The sequence below is a fragment of the Chaetura pelagica genome, unplaced genomic scaffold (genome assembly GCF_000747805.2).
Source record: "Chaetura pelagica isolate M959 unplaced genomic scaffold, ChaPel_1.0 scaffold192, whole genome shotgun sequence".
NCBI classification, from domain to species: Eukaryota; Metazoa; Chordata; class Aves; order Apodiformes; family Apodidae; genus Chaetura; species Chaetura pelagica.
Window position 1 is genome coordinate 1,810,407 of NW_009952570.1, and position 24,738 is coordinate 1,835,144.

The window sequence follows — 24,738 nt, forward strand, 5'->3', positions numbered from 1 at the left end:
AGGGAAAACACCTTATCCAACCATATCAGCTGATCTCAAGTAAGCAAGTTTCTGTTTCCCCAAGACAGGCTGGTGTGGCTTTAGGAAAAAATCACAAACCAACCACCAACCATCCTTTCTTTGAACTCTATCAGCTATTCTACCCAAAAGCATTATTTCTGCCTATGAATTATGCATGGCAAGAAAGAAAGAAGCAGGTGTGAAGGAAAGGGAGGGCTGCCCCTCACCAGGCACAAACACCTGACAAGATTAAGAAAACAGAGACATCTTGTAACAATTTTTAGATCTTGTAACTGCTATGTACAAGCATTCTTGACAGATGTCCAGGAAGTTATTTTCCAAGTGCAACTGTTCCTTCCTACTGATTAATTACAATCAGAAGGGAGAATTTTGTCAACAGATTTTGAAATGTGTTATTCCTTTCTAAACTCATCTGTAGCAGGAAAACCAGCTTGGACTTTTCAAGTGCTTGAAAAGTAACTTGTTTCAAGACAAAGCAACTTCTACACTTTTTTTTAACTAAAAAAAAAAATTGCAGCCCCCAAATTATATTTAATATTGTACAGTATTCTCTTCATATGCTTATACTTGAAAATTAATTTTAAAATTTAGTCTTAGCCATAAAGGTCAGTCAAGACCTGGGATAGGTGTAGACATGAACATTCTATTTCAGGACTGCAGAATTTTGAAAAAAACCCCAAAACAACAAGAAAGCAGCAAAGTAATATTTAACTCTATAAAATGTGCCACTGGGCACCTTTCTGAAGGCTGTGTAGTTCTAGAGTCTCAAGTTACACATGCATTCCATATTTAAGTATATCTGTGTATCTAGAGATATCTTTTTACTTGTGGAGACACACTGAGGGGGGTACTGCAGATGCTGACAGCATGCCATCACATCTCCCATCTTATCTACAACAAACTCACTGCTTGTAGGACTTTAGGCACACCTTAAACTTCCATAATAATTAAGCTGACCAAACTGTTAATCACTGTGGAACGATCAAATATGCATAATATCTGGAAAAACTTCCACTAAACATTCAGAAATCTTTCCAATCCAAACAGGTAGTGTGCATTTCCTCAGGCATGTTGAAAGGTGGAGGAAAAACAAACTAAAAAGATGTTGAAGATCAGTTCCTTATGTCATATATGCTGGGAACTGCTGAAGGTCTCTCAAAATGACATCACAAGGATATTTTGTTGGTTTCCCAGTTGGCAAAACAGGGGAATTCAGTATTATAAGATCACAAGGCAAGTCAGGTTGGAAGGAACCTCAAAAGTCTTTTGTTCAACCTTCTGCTCAAAGCTATTGGGTCAGATTAGGCTGCTGCATATTTTGAAAACCTTGAAGGACTGAGACTGAACAATATCTAAAATGGAACAAACACATTTACACTGTTCTACTGCACTAGTAAGAGAATAGCGAAAAAAAAAATTAAAGCTTCCATCTCCCCAGTAAAAATGACATTTTAAGTGTGTTTTCCAGCAGACTAGAGGAGATAAACTAGTTTCTTTTTAGTAACTTTTAACCTTCCCATTATACTTATTTTTTCTAACGGCCACATACCTGGAACATCAAGTGAGTTTGAGCTCAGGCTTCTGGGGATTCCGATTAGACTTGGACTTAAGTGGGAAATTACTCACCTGTGAATACCATTTATCCAGCAATTTGTGCTAGTAACTCCAAATGTAAGAGACATGAAAATTATCTTGTTACAGAAAAATGTTTTACTTTCATCCAAACTTCACGCCTCATCTCAAGATGGGAAGTTTGGGGGTGTAAATAAGCTTTTCATTGACTCAAAAGAAGATACACTGTTTTTTTTAATCTTTAAGTGTACTGATCATTTCTAAAGGCAGGAGGAACCTCAACCTCTGATGAAAAATAACTCTCAATGAGGACTTGGCCTTGTGTTAAGAAAGGCAAGACTGCTGAAGTCTTGCTATGCAAATCCTCAATCTGAGGACAGTAAATACTTAGCAGAGCTACTCCTTCCTTAAACCTTAACCGACACAAAAATAAAATCTCCAGTATCATCTTAGAGAAGGGAGAAGGAAGTCAGCTATAAGGAGGATGTAAAATGCAGAAGTACTGTATCAGTATTTAGACTTGATTTTTGTTAACATCCCATAATAGTAACAACAGACTGGATCAGCTACACTTTTTTTCATCAATTCATCCTACTCTTTGAGAGCTGGAATAACTAGTTAAGCTCCTAATTTATCACGTGTTACAACTCGTTTTAGAGGAAAGTTCTTTTAAAGTGATGGAAGTTTTAAAAGTAAGATTTAAATATAACATGTAAAATGTTTTCATACTCCAACATTCTAAATAAAAAAAGGCAAATAAAAAGCTATTGGACATATGTTAGAAAATCTGTATCTGCCAACACACACCAGAAAGCAGAGTTTGCTTTTTTACTAAAAGATATTGCTTTCCCAATTTTAAGCAGCCAAGGGGAACACAGTCCACAGCTTTTTTGAATGGAAATTGAAGTTTACTCTCCGAGATCTTAGAGCTTTGGTAGAATCACCTGTTCTAGTCCTGTCTTGTTAACTTTCAGTTTCTCGGGTCAGACTCATATTTAATTGGCCAGGATAAGCTTCCTTTAAAAGCTTGAGCAAAAAGGTCCACACACAATTTCTATGAATGGTCAAAACTAGTAAAAATATTTTTTTGTCTTCAAAGACAATATATACAAGCTACTTGCAGTCCTTGCCTTGCCTACACCAAAAATTAATAGTTAAGTGATACAACCACTTCTTTATGCAACTGTAGTTACAGCTGGAACAGCTCTACCTAATTCCCTTTACTGAAGCAAAGTCAATTTATACATAATACAACAAATATTAAGAACATATTGCATCTAAAAAAAAGATAACTAAACTGTGTTTTAAGTTGTAGAACAGAAGCCAGAACTGGAGTGATCGTGTACTACATCAAAATAATGTCTTGCAGAACTAGAAATATCAGATGCTTTCACTGACATAATTACAAACAGTAATCCAAGCTTCCTGGGATGGAAGAAATGTTAAACTTAACCAATGAAACTTCTTATCAAAGTATTTTGAAGTTGTGGGTTTCTCCTATACAGCTGTGCTTCTTTGAAGCTCTATCATTAATTGAAAAAACCTGCAAAAATCTTTCTATCTATAAAATATGAAATTATAAAACTTCCAAGACTTTACCTGCAATAAACACTATCAGCAGTAAAAATCAAAACATCTTCCCTTGAAACATGTTTTGAGGTTTGATTTTCATTGTGAAATTAATCTTAGTCACTTGGGAAATTCTGGCACTGTACTTTGAAAATTAATCTTTATTACATGTTTGCATGTTTAATCTAACCAACCACTTTTTGCAGAAGCCTGCAGCACATATGGACCTCAATTACACTCCCAACTGAAGCAATTCAGACTCAGCCTTAGGGCTGAAGAGCAACCATTACATATTTCAATTTTAGAGCTGTTAAATTGACAAAACATGAAGGGGGAAATTTCAGTTTTTAAATTCCATGTTACTTCTTAGGGACTAAAAAGCCACAAAGAGTTTTATTCAATTGGTAGGGAAAGCTCTCTCCTAGTTAGAATAGGAAGGATGGTATCACTCACTACAACAGCACTCCATCCTCATCTCCCAAACGAATGCCAAACGTTCCTAACTCTACTCAAACTCATCACCTTAGAGTCTCTAGGAGTCACAAATTAGAAAATAGAATTTAAAAGATATCAAGGCACAAAAATATGTATTACTACACATTTCCACATACACATTGTAGTACACACACACACACGGGCTCATGGTACATTATATACCGTCTGCTTGTGTCTGAGTGTGTTGTGCAGTCACCATAGCCCAGCCTCTCCTCTGGCTGCTCAGAAACTTGAGCTTGCCTGATTTACCCCCACAATGCCAGGAGCAAAACTTCAGCTACTTTCCACCAACTCGTTCCCATCTCCTTGCTCACACTGCCAGTACCTTTTCTCAATCATAACATCATCTGTTGTTTTATGAAGTTTTCTTTCATTCTGACACAGCTTTCACACTTCCCTCCCATTTGCTATCCTTCAGTTCAGCCACCTTCAACCAAAGTTTCTTCTGGATTCTTATTTATCCCTTTCTCCTCATCCCCTATACGCGTTTCAGCACATCCCCCAGCTTCTCTTTTGACTGTCTCTTCCTACATACACAGCATGCGATAAGCAAGACTTTCTCATGAGAAGGTCATAAGACCAGGTAGGTAAGAGAGAAATAAATGCCATCATATTTTAGGGAAGAGATTCGCAAGCTGCCTCCCCACTTTCTAGTGCCTGGCTGTCCATGTGTGTGACCTTCAAGTATGAGAACTGCAATGTTGCAAACTTGATGCAAAGTGTCTCACTACTAAAGTCAGACTATGACTAAATGTACTAGAATAGGAAATGATTTTGAGTATGCACAATTGAAATGAAGCAAAACAAAGTATCAAATGCTTTGCAAAGTCTATGCTTACCTAGATGCACAAATACTTCTTGTACAGTAACCATGGGGAAAGAAAAAAAAAGTGGTCCATTGAATCCACAGACAAAAGAAAAGTGGAGTCAAAAAGCCTGCATGAAAAGTTTCTAAGCACTGACATGAATTATTTTCAGAGATCCATGGCTTTTGTTTCTCAAGACTACTACCTTTTATTCTGCAACAGCATATTTCTGTAATTACATTCTAGTAGGAAATGGTTATGTCAGACAAAAGACTCTAGTAAAAAAAAAAAATTAAGTGCCCAATTCTGAGTATTTATCAACATATTATTTTACCAGAGAAGATAGGTTTTTTTCTGTTAAGAACCTTCGATATGAAAAATACTGATCAGTGTAATATCAGGAAGCCATCATCCCCAATTTGCACAACCAGCTTCCTTTTCAACAATTACATTTGCGCTGAGAAAGGAAGACTGGTATAAACTTGGCATCAGTACTTACGATGCCTCTGTAGTCTGGGATTTTCTTTTGTTAGTACTAATTTAATCTGCTTAAGACAGTGTCTTCCTTCCCCAGCAATGAGCAGAACTCAAACACAAAGCTCACTGCAGCATCAAGGGATCTCACGGTAGGCCAGTCCCGAGCACTCTGCAGAGTTCCAGGCGTATTGTGTATACTTCTGTATGTACTCACACCACACCAGATGACGCTAAAGGTCTCACCACTGAATTATTCCTACTAGCAAATGGTAAAAAAGGCTTCACCTACTTCAGTATTACCTACCCCTAGCAATATCAAACACATAAAAGGAAGGAGATGCAAAAAACCCTACTGATGTAAAACGTCTTAAGGAAGTATCATGTATTTCAGCAGCGCTAAACACTGAGTGACCTGTGAAATAATAGTTTCTCAATATTCCTCCAAGCTAAACAAAACAGATTTATCACAAATATTAGCCTTTTCAGTGTAAAAATTTCTCTTGCAGTTAAAGTAAGAGATGTTAGAGAACTTCCAGCTTCAGGACAATTTTCAGGGAGGAAGAGAGACTTCAAACCTGAATCTGAAATAATCTCCTTGTCTCACAGCACCTCTTCACTCTTGTCACATGGAGAGTGATGACACAAGTGTCCAGTGTAACTTTTTCATAATGTGGTGTTGTGGCTCATCTCTCATTATCTCTTTTACCCATTCTTTGAGAATTCTATATATTCTTAGCTATTAACTTTTCAGGATTTTTACACCACTAGATTCTAGGTAAGAAATCTAAGACTTACTGTATTGTACTGCAACACTACTCAGAACTGAACTGCAATATAAACTAAAAGCTTTTAAGGTATATCAGATGCAATCAGCTCCATGAGCAGACTTCAGCACCCTCTAAACCTCCTGGCACTGTTTTAGGGAGCAAAGGCATCATGAAGCTACCTCCTAATCAATGCCTTTTAATCACAGAAACCAAAGGACTTCAAGTATAGTTGATCAAATAATTTTTTTTGTCCAATTCCAAACACTTCACAAATAGGAATCCAATGCAAGTCAAAGGTGGGAAGCTTCTTTCTCAACTCTCAGATGTTTTCACATTTAACAGAAATAGATTTTGTTAAATACTCAATTCTAACTCTAATAGAAAACCAAGACAATAGAGACTTGAAAGTCTTATTCAGGAATAAAATCGAGTTGCTAGATGACACCATCATCTTTAGTAGCCTCAAGAATGAAGATACTAGATTCTTCCCATGTAATGTTAGTTATACCCACCACACTAACAAGCAGCAATGACTGATGTCACCTGTAAGCTCATTTAAGGTGCATTCACAGACCAAGTCCTTGGTGTTAATAAACTCTAAAAATATACAGAGAAAGATGCTAGGAAAGTTTATTTTGTGTGATGACTTCCATTTAGAAGCCGGAAATTGTCTACAAAATTCCTAGCTCAATCTCACCAAGCCAACAGTTTCCTAACAAGATGAAAAAGTGAGTGAGACCTTGTAAAGGGCCCTCTATGCATGAAGCCCAAAGAAGCAGCATCAGGGCTGGCACAACACATACAGAGGAATAAAAGGGCTCCTGCATCACTGACTGTGCAAGTGATCTGACCTCTCAGTGAAGGAAAAAAGCCTTTCAGATTCACTGTTAACAACCAAGTGAGCAAGTTCCCTAGCATTTCTAGTGTCTAAAACACGAGAAGTTTGATGCACAGCCATTCAGAGCACAACTGTACCTCAAAAGACTTAGTTGCAACTTATCCCTTGTTCCATACTTTGCTTTGGCAAAGAAAATTAATGAAGATCAGAGACCTGCAGTCAGAATAAAATCTACCAATAAAGACATTTAACTGATTCAATACTAGCACCTCAAAACAGCTCATCTTTTTCTGTTTGAAAATTCTAGGATTTGCCTTCTCTAGATTGATATAGTTGATGCCACGATCAGACGCATCTCCTATCATTTTGGGCTTTTGTTCTGAGGAAAAATCCTTCTACAGCTAATTCATGTAGGGATGAATCATTGGACTAACAGACATACCAGATATACCTGAAACCCTAACAGCACAAAGAAGCAAGGCCATAGAAAACAGAGGGTTTAAACACTACATCTCCTTAGAAGAAACACAGTATCAATGTACAAGAGTCTCTTCAATTTGCTGAGTTTTCCCTCCCTGATGAGACAGGGAAAACAAAAGAAATGGAAGATGGAAACAGCAACATCAGGTGTATTGGTTTTTTCTTTTTAAATTATCCACTATAGAGTTGACTTACATTCAAGGAAAAAGTTGTAGAAGCAACCTGCGTCAAAGGCTGAAAGCTAGCTACTAACGTGTGTTGCAAAGTAATGGACCAAACTGAAGATGTACTTCTGGGTCTCAGGTTCTTTTTGATTACTGAAGGCATAATCTCTGAACATGGATTTCCTATTTGGCTCAGGATTTGCTATTTGACTGAGAAAGCACAAGACAGAAACTTTGAAGATACCCTTCACTTTCAGGCAGATAGTGCAGAGTATACAAACCATGCAGTAGATGCAAACAACTTAAAGACATTTGATGGTATTTTACTTGATAATGAAGATCCAGAAACAGAGTTGAAGGAAGGAACAAAAAAAATCTCCATTTCTGTATTACTAGGTGGAAAGGCAGTTCTTCAAAACTTGTGAGCAAATGAAAAATAAGTTCACTGTGATCACTGTGAGCTCTGCATGCATGTGCACACACAGGCTGCTCTGCAGGAAATGAGCTTTGGCACTGGTGTTTGGCCTGAACAGGAAACTCTAAGAAGAACAATGTTATTAAAAGTGGGCAATTCTTAGAGTAAATTATGTGCTAGTGAGAAATTACATGTTGTCACAAAATGCAAATTTTAAATCCAGAAAGAATGCAAAGGAATCATGATTGCTTTTACTTGTTCAAGTTAGGATACAAAAAATCTTTTGTCACATCTACCACACTGGCAGGAAGTTTAGTCCGTTCCTCTATTTTACAGCCAGAAAACAGAAAAACTGGAGTACAAAACATTGAACCTTGGGTTAGCATCATTAGAGATGGACAGGCTCATCCTGCCCAAATGACCTATTTAAGGCAGGCAAATTTTGAAATCCTGGGAACATATAGCTCATCTAGACTTCAGAACAAAAACCTTACCACCCTAACGAGCACACATTTCTACAGGATTTTGTGTGTGTGACTGTGAAAGGAAGGAGAAGGACAGACAGTGGGACTGACAACACTGAAATGTGTTTGTAGCATCCTAACCCCTGATGTTATGCTGGGAATAATTTAGGAACCATGTGTTTACTAATGATCTACTCAAAATGTTCTCACGGATACATGACCTCAAACCCAACACCCAGAGATTCAGAGCCACCAGTCAAATAATAAATAACACTAATTTCTCAATAAAGAGACATCAAGCTTTTACTGCATACTTTTTTTCACCAGAAGTTTTTAGCATTATTGAAAGCCATCAGTGTGAACATTCTTACAGAAATGCGGACTGTTTACAACAGTCCTGGCATTAACTTTACCGCAACTGCATAGTCTGAAGAACTGATAAAGTGCCATTCCTGGAAATGCCTTTCCAAGTTAACAAATTATTGACATGAAAACAACATTTTGGTGTACAACCTGTTTTCCATGACTTGTTATTTTAATAAAAACATTTTTACTTTAACATCAGGTAGATTCCTACCAGTGTATTTTAGCAAGTGCACCAAACTGTACTTGTTACCATCATCAAGATAGTAACACAACAGAAAAGAATACAAGCAAAAGCTACTGATGAGTAGAACCAAGGCAGTACAGCACCTTTACTTAGGGAGAAAATACAAACAGTAATTAGGTATCTTTATGATATTGAAAAGAGCCTGATAAACTGGCACACTCTTCTAACAAAATACCCAAACTCCAACCTACTATGCCCTGGAAAGCCACAATGGTAGGAACAGCAGCAAAGTAGCATGAATTAGAGAAAAAAAAAAACAGGCTCTGGGCCAAATGAAAGAAAAAAGATCCAGAACTCTGGCATTATGTATGAACAAGAAGACAGGATGGCCTGTTCATCTTTATTTTGACAAATTAAAAGGAAGCTGGAAACAGTTAAGTGTTTCTAACGCAGCCCAGGTACTCATGGGTTTAACTACTGAGAAAACGTCCTCCTACAGACAGCTGAAAGAACTCCAGCAAAACGTAAAGTCATCCTATGTCATGTACCACTTACAATTTTATTTTCCAATCTTTGTTGCAAGATAAGACTAGAATTGTTCCTTCAGACCAGTTCTAAGTGAACCATTTCATCAAATAATAGAAAGAAATTGTGTAAGTTAATTCCTTTGCAAACAAAGGCACCTTTAACAAGTCTATAGAATTTTGTCCTTTCTATATCAGCAAGATTATCCAAGATACCCTCAATGCTCTTCATGGAATTTACCCTTAATGTTATTAATGGAATTGCTTTAAGAACATTCCTTAGCATTAAAGCCCTCAAATCTGTTTTTAAATATCTTCCTTATTTTGTTACTCAAAAATCAGTAGGAATGATGCTATACTGATATTGTACCCCTGTGGGTAACAATCTGTTTTACAAACACATCTGACTGTAAATTGATAGTTTAATTTGTTTTTTATAATTCAGTGTGATACCTGAAGAGTAACTTAACACACTAAGTGAAGCTTTGGATCTAAACTAAAATACAGAATTCCTTCAACTTCACAGCACCAACATCAACCAGAATAACTGAACCATTACTTGTGAAAATAGTAAATAAAAAACATTTCTTAGCACAGTATTTAATCTAAACTTCAATATTCTGTACATAATGAAATGCCACCAGGATTTGGATTCACAGATCACTTTGGAATGGCAACGGCATCAATATTTACACATTTTGAAAGCTGTGCTAAGCCAAGTATTACAGGTCACACTCCTAAATGTGTAAAACCAGAATGCACATGGAGAAGAGAAACTTGAAGATCTGTTTCTTAATGCCATGAGCTCTGAACTCCAAACAACAAAATCAAAGCACAGATTTTCTGCCAAGAAAGCTATGTGTTACCCATACAGCTCCTTCAAACAAGTCTTTTGATCATACTTAACAATAGTACTAGGCATCAAAAACAAATCAAACTTGCTTGTTCTGCAGGAACATCCTCCTACCTCAACACTCAAGGGTTTTGGTTTTATTTTTGTTGTGGAGTATTTTTGGTGGTGGTGTTTGGTTTGGTTTTTGGTTTGTTGGGGTTTTTTTTGCTAACTTATCAGCAGAAAGGAGGAATAATCTGCACTATCCAATTTTATCCAGATACGTGAATTTTTCAAAGTTGTTTCAATTTCTATGACAGATAAAGTGTATTGTAGGTGCATGACATAAGCAGAAGCAAAGATATTCTTTAGAGAGCTATTCTGCAAACTAAAAATTCTATCTTGACATGTATAAGCTGTAAGAAATTAAAGCATAATTCTACTTGAGATACAGTCACAATCACAATGTTCAGGTACAAAAGGAAATACAATGCAAGCTCTGCTATGGCCTAAATCATATTCTTTATTCCTACTTCATGCAGAACACTAATTGAATGTAGAAGAATTAAGAGGGATTTTTATAATCTTGGTAACTCTGCATGGAGGCAATCCCCACTTCCTCCACACGGCCTAAAAGTAAAAATCTGGAGGAGGATACAGAATGTGTTTAGCACAGAATGATTTATTTTGGAAAGCAACGAGCAGAACAGTCCCAACTCTGTTTGGGTCATTTGAGAATAACAGGTTTTAATGATACAGCCCAGAAATCTGCCTGCCAGCTCCTCCAAATAACACATCTACCATGATGCCTATGCACAGATTCTGTTAGAATACCATCACCATAAGAATGCTGAAGCCCAATGTCTTTTCAAAATGGTGGTGCATGAAAGTAATGTATTAGTAAAACAAGAGAAGAGGTTAAGAGTCAAGAGAAACGAGGAAAGGTCTACTTCATAAAATACATGACAGGTCCAAGACAGAAGCATTGACTTAAAACAACAAAAAAAACCACCTTAATTTAGGAAAGCACTGAACAAGCTGACGCCTAAACCTATAATTCCATGATTTTATTTGCGTACCTTCTTTGCAGTTTATCTGCGTGTCTACAACGCACAATCTCCTTACAGTCTTTAATATATTCTCCTATTAAATTATGTACCTTTGACATCTTCTGTAAGAAAGGAACCGTTGTCAGAAGGTATTGTTATTGCTCAGTGAGGTTGAAACAAGAGAAGGAGAAAGCTCAACCAGGCCAGTGGAAGGGCACCAGAAGTTAGCATACACAGATGCTGGGCAGAAAACTAGCAAAACAAAGCTAGAATTATTTGCATGTGCTCTGCCTGATGTGATAAAAATTTGCTTGTTTTCTCTACCTAAAATGCTCTCCTCCTTTTAAGGACTGAGAAAAAGTAACTGCCTTTCCTCTGAAGGAATCAAAATGGAAGGCACTCCCATGAAAAGAATGGAATCCTCTGCATGAAGATGCTTGTTCTGAAGTAATGATGGTCACAAAGATTAAGCTTGGAGAAAGTCAAATGTATTCCTGCTCCAGAAACAGCTGCTTCTACCAATATTAGCAGTAGAAAAACGTCCTTACATCCACCTCCTATTGTTTAGAGCTTACGTGGACAATAACAGAGTCATGCCATTGGGAACTGTAGCCTGTCTGAATATTATAAGGCACCTATAGCAGCAGGCAAACAAAAACTTGTTTGGAGGATTTAAGATAGGGAAGTAATACAAAAATTGTAGACAAGCTGATACTTCTGTATGGTGAGCACCTAGTTAAAAAAAGGTTTTCCCCCTCTTGAAATACCCCAATCAGTACTTTTGGTACACATACCTCGAAGAATTCTCTCCTCATGGCAACGTAGAAAGTCCCAGATTCTAACAGTGCCGTCGTCAGAGCATGTAGCAAATTTATTATCCGTGGGTGAGAAACTGTTACATGAAGACACACAGCAGGGGAAAGAAGTCAGCATTTAACAGATTATCTATGCTTCTCAGACAGGGCAAAATTATACTGTAATGCTTTATACACTGAAAGATGTATTTGAACATAGAGACTTTTAAGTGATTAAGTGCCTGCCAAATGACACTTCATCACAACACATGAATTTAACATATAATTACCATTGCATTGCAATCCCCTGTCAAATGAGGAAAAAATCCAGCATTTATTCTTAGCACCTTCCTAAGACCACACACAATAGTGCCTTCTCTGCAGGATGAGAAGCAACATCAATATGAATTGGTAATTGTCACCCTAAACTTTTACGTTTGGCAATACCATAAGAAAGTGACACTGTGTAGAAGCACAGGAGAACAGTTCCTGGGAAAAAAAGCAACAGGTACTTTGCAGCAGATAAAAAAAATAAGGGAAAGCTGGTCACAGGAAAATGCTAGTTGGATTAACTGTTGAAAAAATTGTATATAAAACAAGTGTATCACTTACTGTAAAAGTAATTTGGAAAAAAATCCCTCTTACTACACCCCACCAACAGCATTAAAAGAATCCTACAGACACAGATGCAGCTTCCAGATTGAGCAGCCACTACCCCTTGATGAAAGTCGCTGGAAAAGCAGAGTTATTTAGCCATGTGGTTAGGACCAGAACATATCTCCAGCAACTGACAAGCACTCACTTCCTTCCTGGTGCAGTGAAAGACCATGAGGGAGCCCTTGTGAAATCCTAGATCTTTATGATCAGGAAAGGGCTTAAAATAGAAGAGAAATTCAGTGTATGGCCATGATAGACAGAAAATAACTGAATCCAATGTAAACACTTCTCATAACCAAACTCTGGCAGAAAATGCTGCACCCTAGTAAAGAAAAATGGTGACTTTAGTGGAAAGCGGTTTTGTACCAGTGAACCTTTAGCACCAAGGGCCAGCACCTGAATCTGAAGAAACACTGCTTTAGCTTCCTTTTGGATCTGCAGCTTCTCTTCAGGCTTACTATAAAAACATTTCCATATCTTACTAAGAATAGGTGCAGGTTTGCTTTTGAAACATCCTTCATTTACATCTCACTGATAGTATCACTTTAGATTCCATTTTTTTATATAAATACAGTTGCACAACTGAAGCATCAACACTGAACCAAGAGAATATCCTACAGTCTTCTTTTCAATGACTTGTTTTCAGCTTCAAGCTTGAAGAACCCATTCAGTATTAACATTTGACTTCTGTAGGTGGCAGTCTGCGTGGGTATTTAGTATTACTGGAAGTCTTGGCTTCACCAAGCCAAGCAGTTCTTCACTTTATTTAATGTTTTATTATTTCGTGAGAACTATGCATGTGTTTTATTTCTGAAGGCTTGATATTTTATTCAGTTAGATTATTAAAGACTGAATTCTTTATTTGGAATGAAATTGTTGTCTTACACAGTGCGTATAAAGAGGAATAACTGATACACATTGTCACCATATAAAAATAAAAAGAATACCAGTGCAAAATGCGGCAGACAAATACATCTCTAACATATTGCAGAGGCGGATACTGGGACAATACTAATTCAGAAAGGTGCCAGCAAAACGGTGAGAATGTGGAAACAAAAGAAAATACTCTGTTTATGTGGTGCAGGAAGTTTCCCAGAATCTGAAAGAACCCATGCATTTCTGCACCCAGAATACACTTAGAGAACAGTCTAATCATGGCAATAGGTACTACAGAAAATGGTATATTGTGTATAAACCTGGCCTCTCTAATCGCCTCCTTATGTGCCTGGAACATCTTGACGTTGTTCATGTTGGATTGCCAGTATTTCACATATCCCCCGTGGTCTGCTGTCAGCATCCACATATCATTGTGTGACCAAGTCATAGCCCTTACAGGACTGTCGTGAGCCTGTAAATTCAGAAACAAAACTTCTAGCAAACATGTTCAAATACTATCTCATCCACACAAACATGTATTAGTCAAGTTCCTACTTAACAGCTGCAACAAAGAAATCAAAACCATTTTAATATAGTTAGAATCAGGATGCTATTGTGGAAACAAAAATCCCTTACTTTGTATACAATGGTCTTCTAAATGATAAAGGAAGAGCATCCAAAGTGTGTATTTATTATTACAAACACTCACAGTATGTTCTTGAGAACAGTTAGTGGAGCATACAGAGATGGAATGAGAAGCATTAGATAAACTGCCTACAGCCACAGTCTGACACAGGATCAGAGCAGAATAGAAAAGACCTCTAAACCTCCCACTACTGCACTTAGATCACAGACCCATGATGAGCAGGGTGAAGATATGTTCCTAAAACATGCTCCAAGACCTCAAGGAAACACAACAAGATCTTGAAAGATGAATTTACCTGCAATATCGTTTCAAAATTGAAAGTCAGTCCATTCCATAAAGTGAACTCTCCACTAGATGCACCAGTGACCAAGCGTCTCCCCTCAGGAGTCCACTGCAAAAGAATAATTTAACTAAACCGTGCAAATACGACATTAAAATATTTCATTACAATTCTCCAAATAAATCATAACCTTCTTCCAGGCAATCTACAGAATTAGAATTTACTAAATTACTTTCTAGAGGATGTAAAATGGACAAAAATGCAGAAATGTGCCAGAGGGCTTCTGACTTTCATAACACCAGGACAAAGCCCACTGTAAGAGCAATGTAAAAGATCTCATCATAGAGAAGAAACAGCTTATGGGCATAAATACATTTTCAACACACAATATCCTTACTAAACAATGCTGCTGACATCACAGAATGTTACAAGAGTCAAACAGCAGAGACTGAATTGCCTTTTTTTCTGCGAGTCAAAATATACTACCTCCCAGACCTATCCATTTGATTTCCTAAAACTCTCCACAGAAAGACTAGACACAGTAGTAGCCCATACATTCCACAAGCTTGTTTGCTTTGGAAATGTAACTGTTACCTTGCGGTTTTTTTGGTTAAGAATATCACTAATTTAAATTAATACAACTAAGCAAATGCAACATTATACTCACCCTGACAACAAACACCGGGCATTTTACTTTATTAGTAGAGGTCCGAACAAATTTTGTCGTCACAGCATTCATAGGGTTGTTCAGCATTCCTATAGGAGGAACCAACTACAAGAGAAGAAACACTAGATTTAGTAACGACATTTCTAACCAGAAAATGCAAGTCAAGTCTACGCTCTGAACACCCATTTCTAGAAAAACACATTTTTCCTTTGTGGGGATGTTACCAGAAAAGTCAGTCAGTAGAAGTGTTCAAAAGTCGGCAAGATTTACCATATCAAAACACTCAGAAGCCGTAGCGTTGCAAGCTCACTGCTTTACGATAGTTCTTACGTACAAAAAATAAAAGCCTATCAAATTTCAGGCTCTCTTCATGGAAATGGATTTCAACAGAACAAGATAACGTAGAGTGAAGATACCCTTGATATCTTTAAGGCTTCTTGTGGACAAAAAAATAACCTCTGCTGATGGATGGAATCCTCCTGACTTTCTGGCCAAATTTTATCCACAGACTTTCATCAGGGAACAGAGAGATTTTACTTACATCGTTATAATATCCTGCATCAGGCTGGATTGCTCGCATATCTCGCTGGTCTCTCTGCCATACTCTATTCTGGAAAGAGGAAAACTCCTAGTTCATACCACTGCTATACTTCGTTGTCAAACAACAGAAAATAAGAAACACATTGACAGCATGTTTGGGAAATTCCAAAGCACTCCAAGGATTTTAGAAGAAACTCAGTTAAAAGAATTTGGTCTCAGGAAACCTGTAGAATTTGTACAGCATAACCAAAAGACTCAAGAATGTTAAAAGTCTTAATTTCATCAGACTAGAGCAGCTCATTTAAAACTGCAGCTTAATTGGGAGTATTGGCTGGTTCACAGGAAGGCTGTGCAGCCATTCAGCAAGATTTGGACAGACTGGAGAGTTGGGCAAAGATGAACATCATGAGGTTCAACAAGAGTAAGTGTAGAGTCCTGCACCTGGGAAGGAACAACAACATGGACCATAACAGGTCAGGAGCCAACCTGTGGAAAAGGACCTTGGAGTCCTGATGGACAAGTTATCGCAGCAATGTGCCCTTGTGGCCAAGAGAGCCAATAGTATCCTGGAGTGCATGAACAACAAGTGTGTCCAGCAGGATGACGGAGACTGTTGTTCCCCTCTACCTGGCCCTGGTGAGACCCCCCACCTGGAGTCTTGTGTCCAGTTCTGGGCTCTCCAGTTCAAGAGGAACAGGGATTTACTTCAGAGAGTCCAAAGGAGGCTACAAGTCTGAGTAAGGGACTGGAACACATGTCATATGAGGAAAGGCTGTGAGACCTGGGGCTGTTTAGTCTGGAAAAGACTGAGAAGGGACCTTATTAATGTCTATAAATATCTGAAGGGTGGCTGTCAAGAAGCAAGGGCCAATCTCTTTTCAGTTGTGCCCTGTAATAGGACAAGAGGCAATGGATTCAAGGTAGAGCACAGGAAGCTCCACCTCAACATGAGGAAGAACTTTACTGTGAGGGTGACAGAGCCCTGGGACGGGCTGCACAGAGAGGTTTGCTGACCAGGCTAACAGGTACTCTGCAAGAAGTACGTTCAATCATTTCAGAAGCTTTACATTCAGGACAAGCATTTACACCATTAGGAGCTGTGCTAATGGACTCTTAAATGAAATCCCACACGGTGATATAAGCTAGAAAGGAAGTTTCTGCAGCTGAAGCATGAAGGTAACAATTAATTCAAATCAATAAAGCTTAGAAGACCATGGGATAAAAATGCCTTCAATTAGTTAAATTTTGCAAGGTGGTAAACAACTTTTTCAAAAACACTTTATATGAATTAAGAAAAAATATTTCAGCTTTGTGCTATAGACTCTACCAATTTGGATCTCATTTTTTATTGAACCATATCAAATTAACTCAGTAGTACTGAAGTCAGGGTTAAAATGGCATTCTGGTCTACCTTAATTTTGTGTGTCTAAAATATACAAATCTGGGTTTGGTTTTTTTGGTTGTTCTGTTTTAATAAACAGAAGTTTGAGGCTGCCCATTTCTGTTACAGGAAAAAGGTCCTGAGCTGCTAGTTATTTTTTTAGAATTGGCCCACATCTAATAGAATTTTTTGGGGGACATTCCTGAAATACAAGGATATCTTTTACATGCTTGGTGTTTAAATAGAACTTAGAAGATAATTTAAATCTACTATTAAGAAAACCTTCCAAGTATTAACACCTACAAGCTACAATCATGCACTTGCCATAGCAGATCAAATGCATTTAATCATGTCTTTGCAATGTTTCTGTTGAGATTCCAGCAATTCCTGTATTTACAGATTTTATTCTATTGCTTCTGAACCAATATCTAGTACTTGTACAGGAAGCAGATCCTGATCATAAAATTATATTTCTTAAGAAATTAATACTACTCCATAAGGAAAGCTCAATGATACGTATTTTTACAGGAATACAAAACTTCACTTAAGTTTTTATGTAAGAAAGAGATTTTCAGAGAGCACAGTGCAAGCTGCAGTGCTATTTAGTAAAATTACGAGAAAACATTTTCACGGTGCCCTGGCTTTGGAAAGAAAGGGATAATGGTTTCTTTCCCATTTCAGGAAATCTCTATTTCAAAACAAAAACAGGAATAACTACATTATTTATAATGAGTTTTTATGGTCACTGAAAAGTCAGAACACCACACAAGACACTCAGTTGTACTCTAGATTGGAATCCCAAGACAGACTGCAAAAACTGGTGTTCACACAAAGTACATCATCAGCTGTGCACACATGCATGGACCAACCCCCCAGCATTCATATTTCACCAAATTCACAAGCATTTGTCATGTAGTTTGAAAACACAGCAGTAGATCTAGTATTTCAGACTGCTCTGCGGCCATTGAAGAAGCACAATGACAAGTTCGAGGAAGGAAAAAAGTTTTTCAAATAACTCACTAACCTCCAAGTATTTAATTACAGAGGGATTGTAGTCTATGGTCTTTCGGTTCACAGCTTTTCTCATCCGCTTCCCATCGAAAGTGAGCTGCTGCATCGCCTGCTGCTGGGCAAAGTCAGGCCTCTTGTAGAACAGCTGCCGAGGCGCCTGGTGCTGGAACCTCGGCATATGGAAAAACCGGGGCGGGGAGCCAATCTCTGTGGCCATGGCTGATCTTGGTTCTGAAAGACTGCAAGAAGTGAAAAACTAAGTTGCTACCTAATAATGACAAAAATTCCATAATAGTATCTCCACTATATTCAGTTTACAAGTGTGAATAACAACTTCATAGAGCACTATCTATTGGGAAGAAATATTTGCAGGTTCCTCTGAACAAAGATTATCCATTTCCTGTGCCACATACGTTGGACATTAGAAAGAGATTCTTCACTCGGGGGGTGGTGAGCACTGGTGGAACATCCCTCACCCTGGACCCCCAGGCTCGAGCTCTCCCGACCCTCATCACTCTCTGCTTTCTCCAGCAGCTCCAGAATTCGTCGGGACTGTTCACAGCTCAGGAGATGCTGTGGGAGTTGCTGGGGCTGGGGGGAGGCGAGAGGCTTTTGCAGGTGTTGAATTAAAGCTGTGTAGTTTAATTCTCAATCCAGCCAAGTCTCTCTCCTTCCCTACCTAGGTGGGAGGGGATCAAGAGCATTGTTGTCAGACCTGAGTCAAAGGGTGACAATGTTAAACCAAACTAAGCTGGCACACCCATCAAGGGAAAGCAAAAAGGTAAGGAAACCCTTTGCTGCATGAAAGCTCAAGTGGTTACACAGAGTGAATTTAAATAAAAAGAATGGAAATACTGGTAGAATTTTTCTAAACAAGTTGAAATAGTATGTTTGTGAATTCATTACTACTTTCATATTTAATAAAGTACCTTCAACTTGAAAGAGTTGGAAAGTTATTTCAACTGCTACCTTTGAAATTTTATCTTGCCTTTTTTGATTCCAATAATAGAAAAATGTTTCCTTTTGTAAACAGCAAAATAAAGCTAAGACAGAAATACTAGAGATAAAAGAGTAAAAAGCTGTGCATAGTATGGTTCTTCTTGAGAGGCTCTGTGTAGAGCAGATTGCTTTTTAAATATCAGGCAGCTTGTTGGCAGGGGGCAGGGATTAATCTTCACAGGCTTTGCAGACCTAGAAGTCACACACTCCTTTCCACTGGGACCTGAAAGTAAGGCCAGCTACAGCTATCTGTGACACCTAACTGCTAGCTATACCACTTCTGTACGAGAGGACAAACCAAACTATAGCCTTTACAACTATTCTGCCTCATACTCAGTGGTCTCCAAATACTTCCACATCCATACCACCACTGTTACAACATAGTACAACATTAAGCTTGTCTGAGGCATGGAAGAGGTACCAAAACCTTCTCATGCACAAAGCGCAAGTACCCTTAACACTAACGATTTTCTTACAACTTGTCAGAAGGTTGCTAACTGTTGTACAGAAAATTTTAGGTGTTAAATCTCAAAGATAAAATCAAAAGTATAACAGCAGTTTTATATCAAAAAAGAGAAATCAGCTTCTTCACAGGACCCAAGCAAGCTGGCACTAAATATGCAAGTCTTCTTAAGGTAGTTTTAAAGCCTCTACATTGCTCAGGGAAAAAAAAACCAACAAAACACCAGAGAAAATTGCCAGTACTCTCAAGTTTAAAGATATACAGCATTGTATCAATCAGTAATTTAAGCCAGAGGGAAGAAGTTATGTTTTTCAAACACACACATCAGTACTCTCTTACAGACAATGCAAAAAGAAATTTCAAAACCAAGCCCAAAAAAACAGAGAAAGATATATGCTAGGACTTCCAAACACAGTCTGATCAGATATATTTGCAGAAAAACATGACATTATAATGCCTTTTTAGAGACACCCTCCAAAGCAACAAGTAAACTCAATTTCAGGACACGAAATCTCCCAAATAATTATTTTAAATTACAAGCATAGGTAAATAAATCAATGACATGGATTAATTTAGATTGCACATACCCCAATTACAAGCATAGGTAAATAAATCAATCTATGACATGGATTAATTTAGATTGCACATACCCAAAACTATTGCAAAGTGTCTAGCTTAGATAAGCATAAGCAACATTCACTTAGCATGCAATCAACATCAGCAAAAACTACTGGTTAAAAGATGTCCAAAGGCATAAACTTGTTAATTACACCACTTCAAGCCTACAAGACCCCTCCAACTTCATTACTTTCACAGGACAACATATGACATCACAATCAAAACATGTCAAAGGAGACAACAGCATTAGAAAAATGAATGGCTTATGCTCTAAGCTATTTTCCGGCTTCTGAGATCACAAATAGGCACCTAACTCCAAGTACAAACTTTGTAGAAACAATTTTTTTACCCAGCTGCTGGGGATAATTTTGTTCGAGTAACACCTCAGATATCATGCTTTTATCCACATAATATCCTGATGCCCAAGTTGTGTTTGCATACATCATATATATATATATAAAGAGATATCTAAAAAGGGTGCACGTGCACATAAATCACACTGAGTGAAAGTTCTAATCAAAGAAACTTTAGAAATTAAAGTTATTTTTAGCACAGATTCAGTTAAAGATGAAAGCCGTGCATTTATTTCCCAATACCTCTACTCCAGTCAGGGAAATAAATCCATTTAAGTTACCCAAATCATACTTTGTCTTTTGTTGGGACAAACCAATGCTCAAACAATTTCTCCTTTAGATATTTTGGATCAGCTAAAAAAGTGTTTGAATTCACTATGTCTAGAGCTAAAGCTACTGTTGTATTGGGAACACGAGTAACTATAGAAGCAACAACACAGAACCAAGGTCAGTCAAGAAAAAAGAGTGAATGAGAAACCTGACAAATAGACACAGGTTAAGAAAAAAAAAAAAAAAAGAAATATAGTAATAATTTAGTTGAGATATAAATGGGCAGAAGTTTGTGATTCCTACTTTATAATCTTATTTGGGTATGGCTGTTTCTTTGATATCAAAATAAATCTTCTAGTAAGTTTGAATATTGTCAGATCTGGACAAAACCATGCAACCAAAGCAATTCACACACAATTTGACTAAATCAAAATAAAACAAGCTTAGTCAAACCAAAATAAAAATACCAAACCATCCTTCTGCACAGGTTTAACCTGATGAAGTTTGAAGAATCACAGTCATGCCTTATATGTATGAGCACTTGCAGCCCAGGAAGCCAACTGTATCCTGGGCTGCATCAAAAGAAGCACAGCCAGCTGGTCGAGAGAGGTGATTCTCCCCCTCTGCTCTGGTGAGACCCCACCTGAAGTCCAGTTCTGGAGTCCCCAATATAAGGAAGACATAGAACTCCTCAAGCATGTTCATAGGAGAGCCAGGAAGATGATCAGAGAGGGATGGAGCACCTCCCCTATGAAGACAGGCTGAGAAAGTTGGGATTGTTCAGCCTAGAGAAGAGGAGGCTCCGTGGTGACCTTATAGCAACTTTCCAATATCTGAAGGGGGCCTACAAGAAAGCTGGGGTAGGGCTTTTTACATGGGTGTGTAGTGAGAGGAGAAGGGGCAATGGTTTGAAGCTCAAAGAGGGGAGATTCAGGTTGGACATTAGGAAGAAGTTCTTTCCTGTGAGGGTGGTGAGATGCTGGAACAAGTTGCCCATGGAAGTTGTAGATACCCCCTCCCTGGAGGTGTTGAAGGGCACGTTGGATGGGGCCTTGAGCAACCTGGTCTTGTGGGAGATGTCCCTGGCCATAGGGGGGTTGGAACTGGATAATCTTTAAGGTTCCTTCCAACCCAAACCATTCTATGATTCTGTGATATTAAATTCACCACTTCTTCCAGAGTCCAATACTAAAAAAAAAATAATCCAATTTATCTGTAATCTTGACAAATTTTATGTAGTTTACCCCAAAAAACCATAATTAATAAAGCCTAATAACTTGTAACTAAAATAGGCTTGCTTTATTTTCACTGAAGTCAAGGCAAATCGGGTGCAGTACAGCAAGTAAGAATTTGAATACATCCAAAGAAAAGTATGTTTCTGAGGGGTAGAACAGAAGACTACTCTTCTGGGGAGCACAAGCAGTCTTTGCAAACCCTGTGCTGCCCACTACAACAGAACACGCTAAAAAGCTAAAGACACTCCCCTGAAATGGCTAGACCAGCAAAGCAAATCTGGTGCTTCGAGTTTCTGGAATGTATCTGTATACTAACACTTAAACGTGTATTAGAAAGTTAAACAAATAACATGCAGGCTTTAAAACAAGCAGTTTTACAGTGTGACTGGAACAGTGAAAAAGACCCCAGCTCAGGGCGACAGAGATGCTGAGGGGGCTGAAGCATTTGCCGCTTGAGGAAAGGCTGGCAGAGCTGGAGCTGTACAGCCTGAAGAGAAGACTGAGGGGGGATCTCATCAACCCTTATCAGTATCTACAGGGTGTGTTAGGAGGATGAGGCCAGACTCTTCTCAGCACTGTCCAATGACAGGACAAGGGGCAATGGGCACAAGCCAGAGCACGGGAGGAGCAAGTTAAACATAATGAAAAACTTTTTTACTGAGAGTAACACAGCACTGGGAGAGGCTGCCCAGAGACTGTGTGGGGGCTCCATCTCTGAAGACACTTAAAACCCACCTGGAAGCCATCCTGTGCAACTGACTATAGGTGAACCTGCTCTGGCAGGGGGGTTGGACTAGATGATCTCCTCCAGAGGTCCCTTCAGAACCTGTTCACTCTGTGATTCTGTAATAATAAGTATTTGCATTGCAATAGCACATAGTAATCCAAAACATAGTTCAGGACATTCAGTAAAGAAAACAAACAACGATGAAAGTAGAACGACCCTAAGCTATTTTGAGGCTTCTGAGACAGAAGTACAAGATGAGAACATCACAAAGTTAGCATAAAAACCTTGTTGTTCAATACATCAATAGCAAACGTCATCTTTCTTTGACTAGACAAGCACCTTTACATCTACAAGGTATCTGATACTGCCTAATTTCCTAAGTTAAAAAATCCTATTATAAATAGTAATCTCTGAAAAAAAACCTCTGCATTTTTTAACGTGTATATTAAGAAATCTGTAAGCACACCTGAATAAAGACTCCTGTTGGGGGTGGGGGAGGGCAGAGGGAGGGCAGGGAGGATGAAACCAAATACAATTTTAACTTATTCCTTTCCATCTTTTACAGATTATCAACACTGAGTTAAAAAAAACCCAACTTTGGCCTTTGGAAGAATGTGCAACTCTGCTCTGGAGATGAGCAGTGGGTCCTTCCATGGCTCCCCCTTCCTAAAACATGACCACTATTTTCAGGGGAAGTTCTTTCTTGGTCTCATTAGCCAGTCTTTTCCATTTACCTGGGAATCATACCTCTTCTCAGTGCAAAAAATTATGTAGAATGATATATTCCAGGTATAAACGTTAGATTCCTGCCATCTTCAGCATTCTTTTATGTTTTAGGAAAGAAAAAAAAGAAATAAGCAGGCATGCACACGCATCAAGCCAGCCATTCTGGTTAAGGGCTGAAGAGAGCAAAAGACTTAAAGGTATTTCTGGATAGCATAAAACCATCAGGCAGCAGGTGGTTACTCAGAAAAAAAGATATTTCATTTTTACAAACCATGTTCTCTTAAGTAAATGCTCTTCCTAATATTTTAAGCTGTCTAAATTAGGCATTTCCAAAATAGTTCCTCTCTTAAACTGGAAATAAACCTGAACAGATTATCAGTTTTGAATCAGTGTTTCTGCATCTCTCTTACTTCATTCTCCGAAGCAGATCTGCATATGATCCAAAAGTATCAGAAATTCACATGACAAAAAATGCTGCAAAAACAGCATTAGCAGCAGCAAGCTTCCACATTTTTCTGAAGATACACTTCAAATCCACTGAAGCTGCAGATGTCATAATTTTTCTAAAAACTGATCAAGCTTCCCTTACAGAAAATTAAATAATTCCCCCAAAAAACACAAAAAAGGTAAAAAAAATTATACTGATTTGAAAATCTAGTGAAGAATACACTAAACTGACCTATTCCTTCAATTGCTTTGTGCTTCAGTTTCTTATTGTATTGAAAAAAATATTTAATCACACTTTCAAAACAAGATCACCTTGAGTCTGAAAATTGTACATTTGTGTGAGGCACTCCAGAATCTCAAATAATTTCACAAATAATTTCTTTCCCACTAGTTATGAAATATTCTGTATTAAGCAGGAATCTAAAACTAGTAAAAAAACCCACAACATTCTCATCTTCAAAGTCACTCTGTGACCTGCCTTGACACTGAACTGCATTAACAGAACGACACTCTGTAAAAGGAGTACATAGGCCAATGCTAAGGAAAGTTTGCACCGGTCCACGAGATGCAACAATGAAGTGCAAAGTTGCCCAACTTAGCCCAGTGGTCACAAATTGACATATTTTTTTCTAAAGCAGACAACAAAATGTATACCAGTAGAAAAAACTTGCAAAATGTTTTGTCCTTTGAGTATTTTAAAAGTTTATTCCCACTTCTGGATTACATAAGGCACAACAATAGCACAGCAAATAGTAATCTTCTGCATTTTTATATGCAGACCTCAAAAAATTGTCTAGAAAACACACAGACATGAGGATAGCAAGTATAAACCTAAGAAAGATAAGACCATTCTTACAATCTAAGAATAGACTCCTTAATTATCCATAGGTGCTGGAGGTCTGTAACATGCCAAATTATACAACTGAAGCCAAAAATACTGGTCTATGTCATACAAGACTGCTATTAAGCAACATTACTGCTCCCTGAAGCAAGCAGATTTCCTCAGGGCTCTCCTGCTGTGCTCC

The 24,738-nt window shown here is 38.0% G+C and overlaps 1 protein-coding gene across 2 annotated transcripts in view; it reads right to left on the reverse strand.

The window, feature by feature from the left end:
- The window catches only part of WDR33 (WD repeat domain 33), a 54,751-nt gene extending 36,639 nt beyond the window's left edge, over positions 1-18,112 (reverse strand). For both annotated transcript variants that reach the window (XM_009993523.1, XM_009993522.1), the window contains exons 1-6: positions 17,889-18,112; positions 15,485-15,553; positions 14,944-15,048; positions 14,292-14,387; positions 13,671-13,822; positions 11,818-11,915 (exon numbers count right to left, since the gene is read on the reverse strand). In XM_009993523.1, the coding sequence (XP_009991825.1) occupies positions 11,818-11,915; positions 13,671-13,822; positions 14,292-14,387; positions 14,944-15,048; positions 15,485-15,553; positions 17,889-18,092 (724 nt within the window). In that variant the 5' untranslated portion in view covers positions 18,093-18,112. The remainder of the gene's footprint in view (positions 1-11,817; positions 11,916-13,670; positions 13,823-14,291; positions 14,388-14,943; positions 15,049-15,484; positions 15,554-17,888) is intronic.
- Between the last annotated feature and the right edge of the window lie 6,626 nt (positions 18,113-24,738).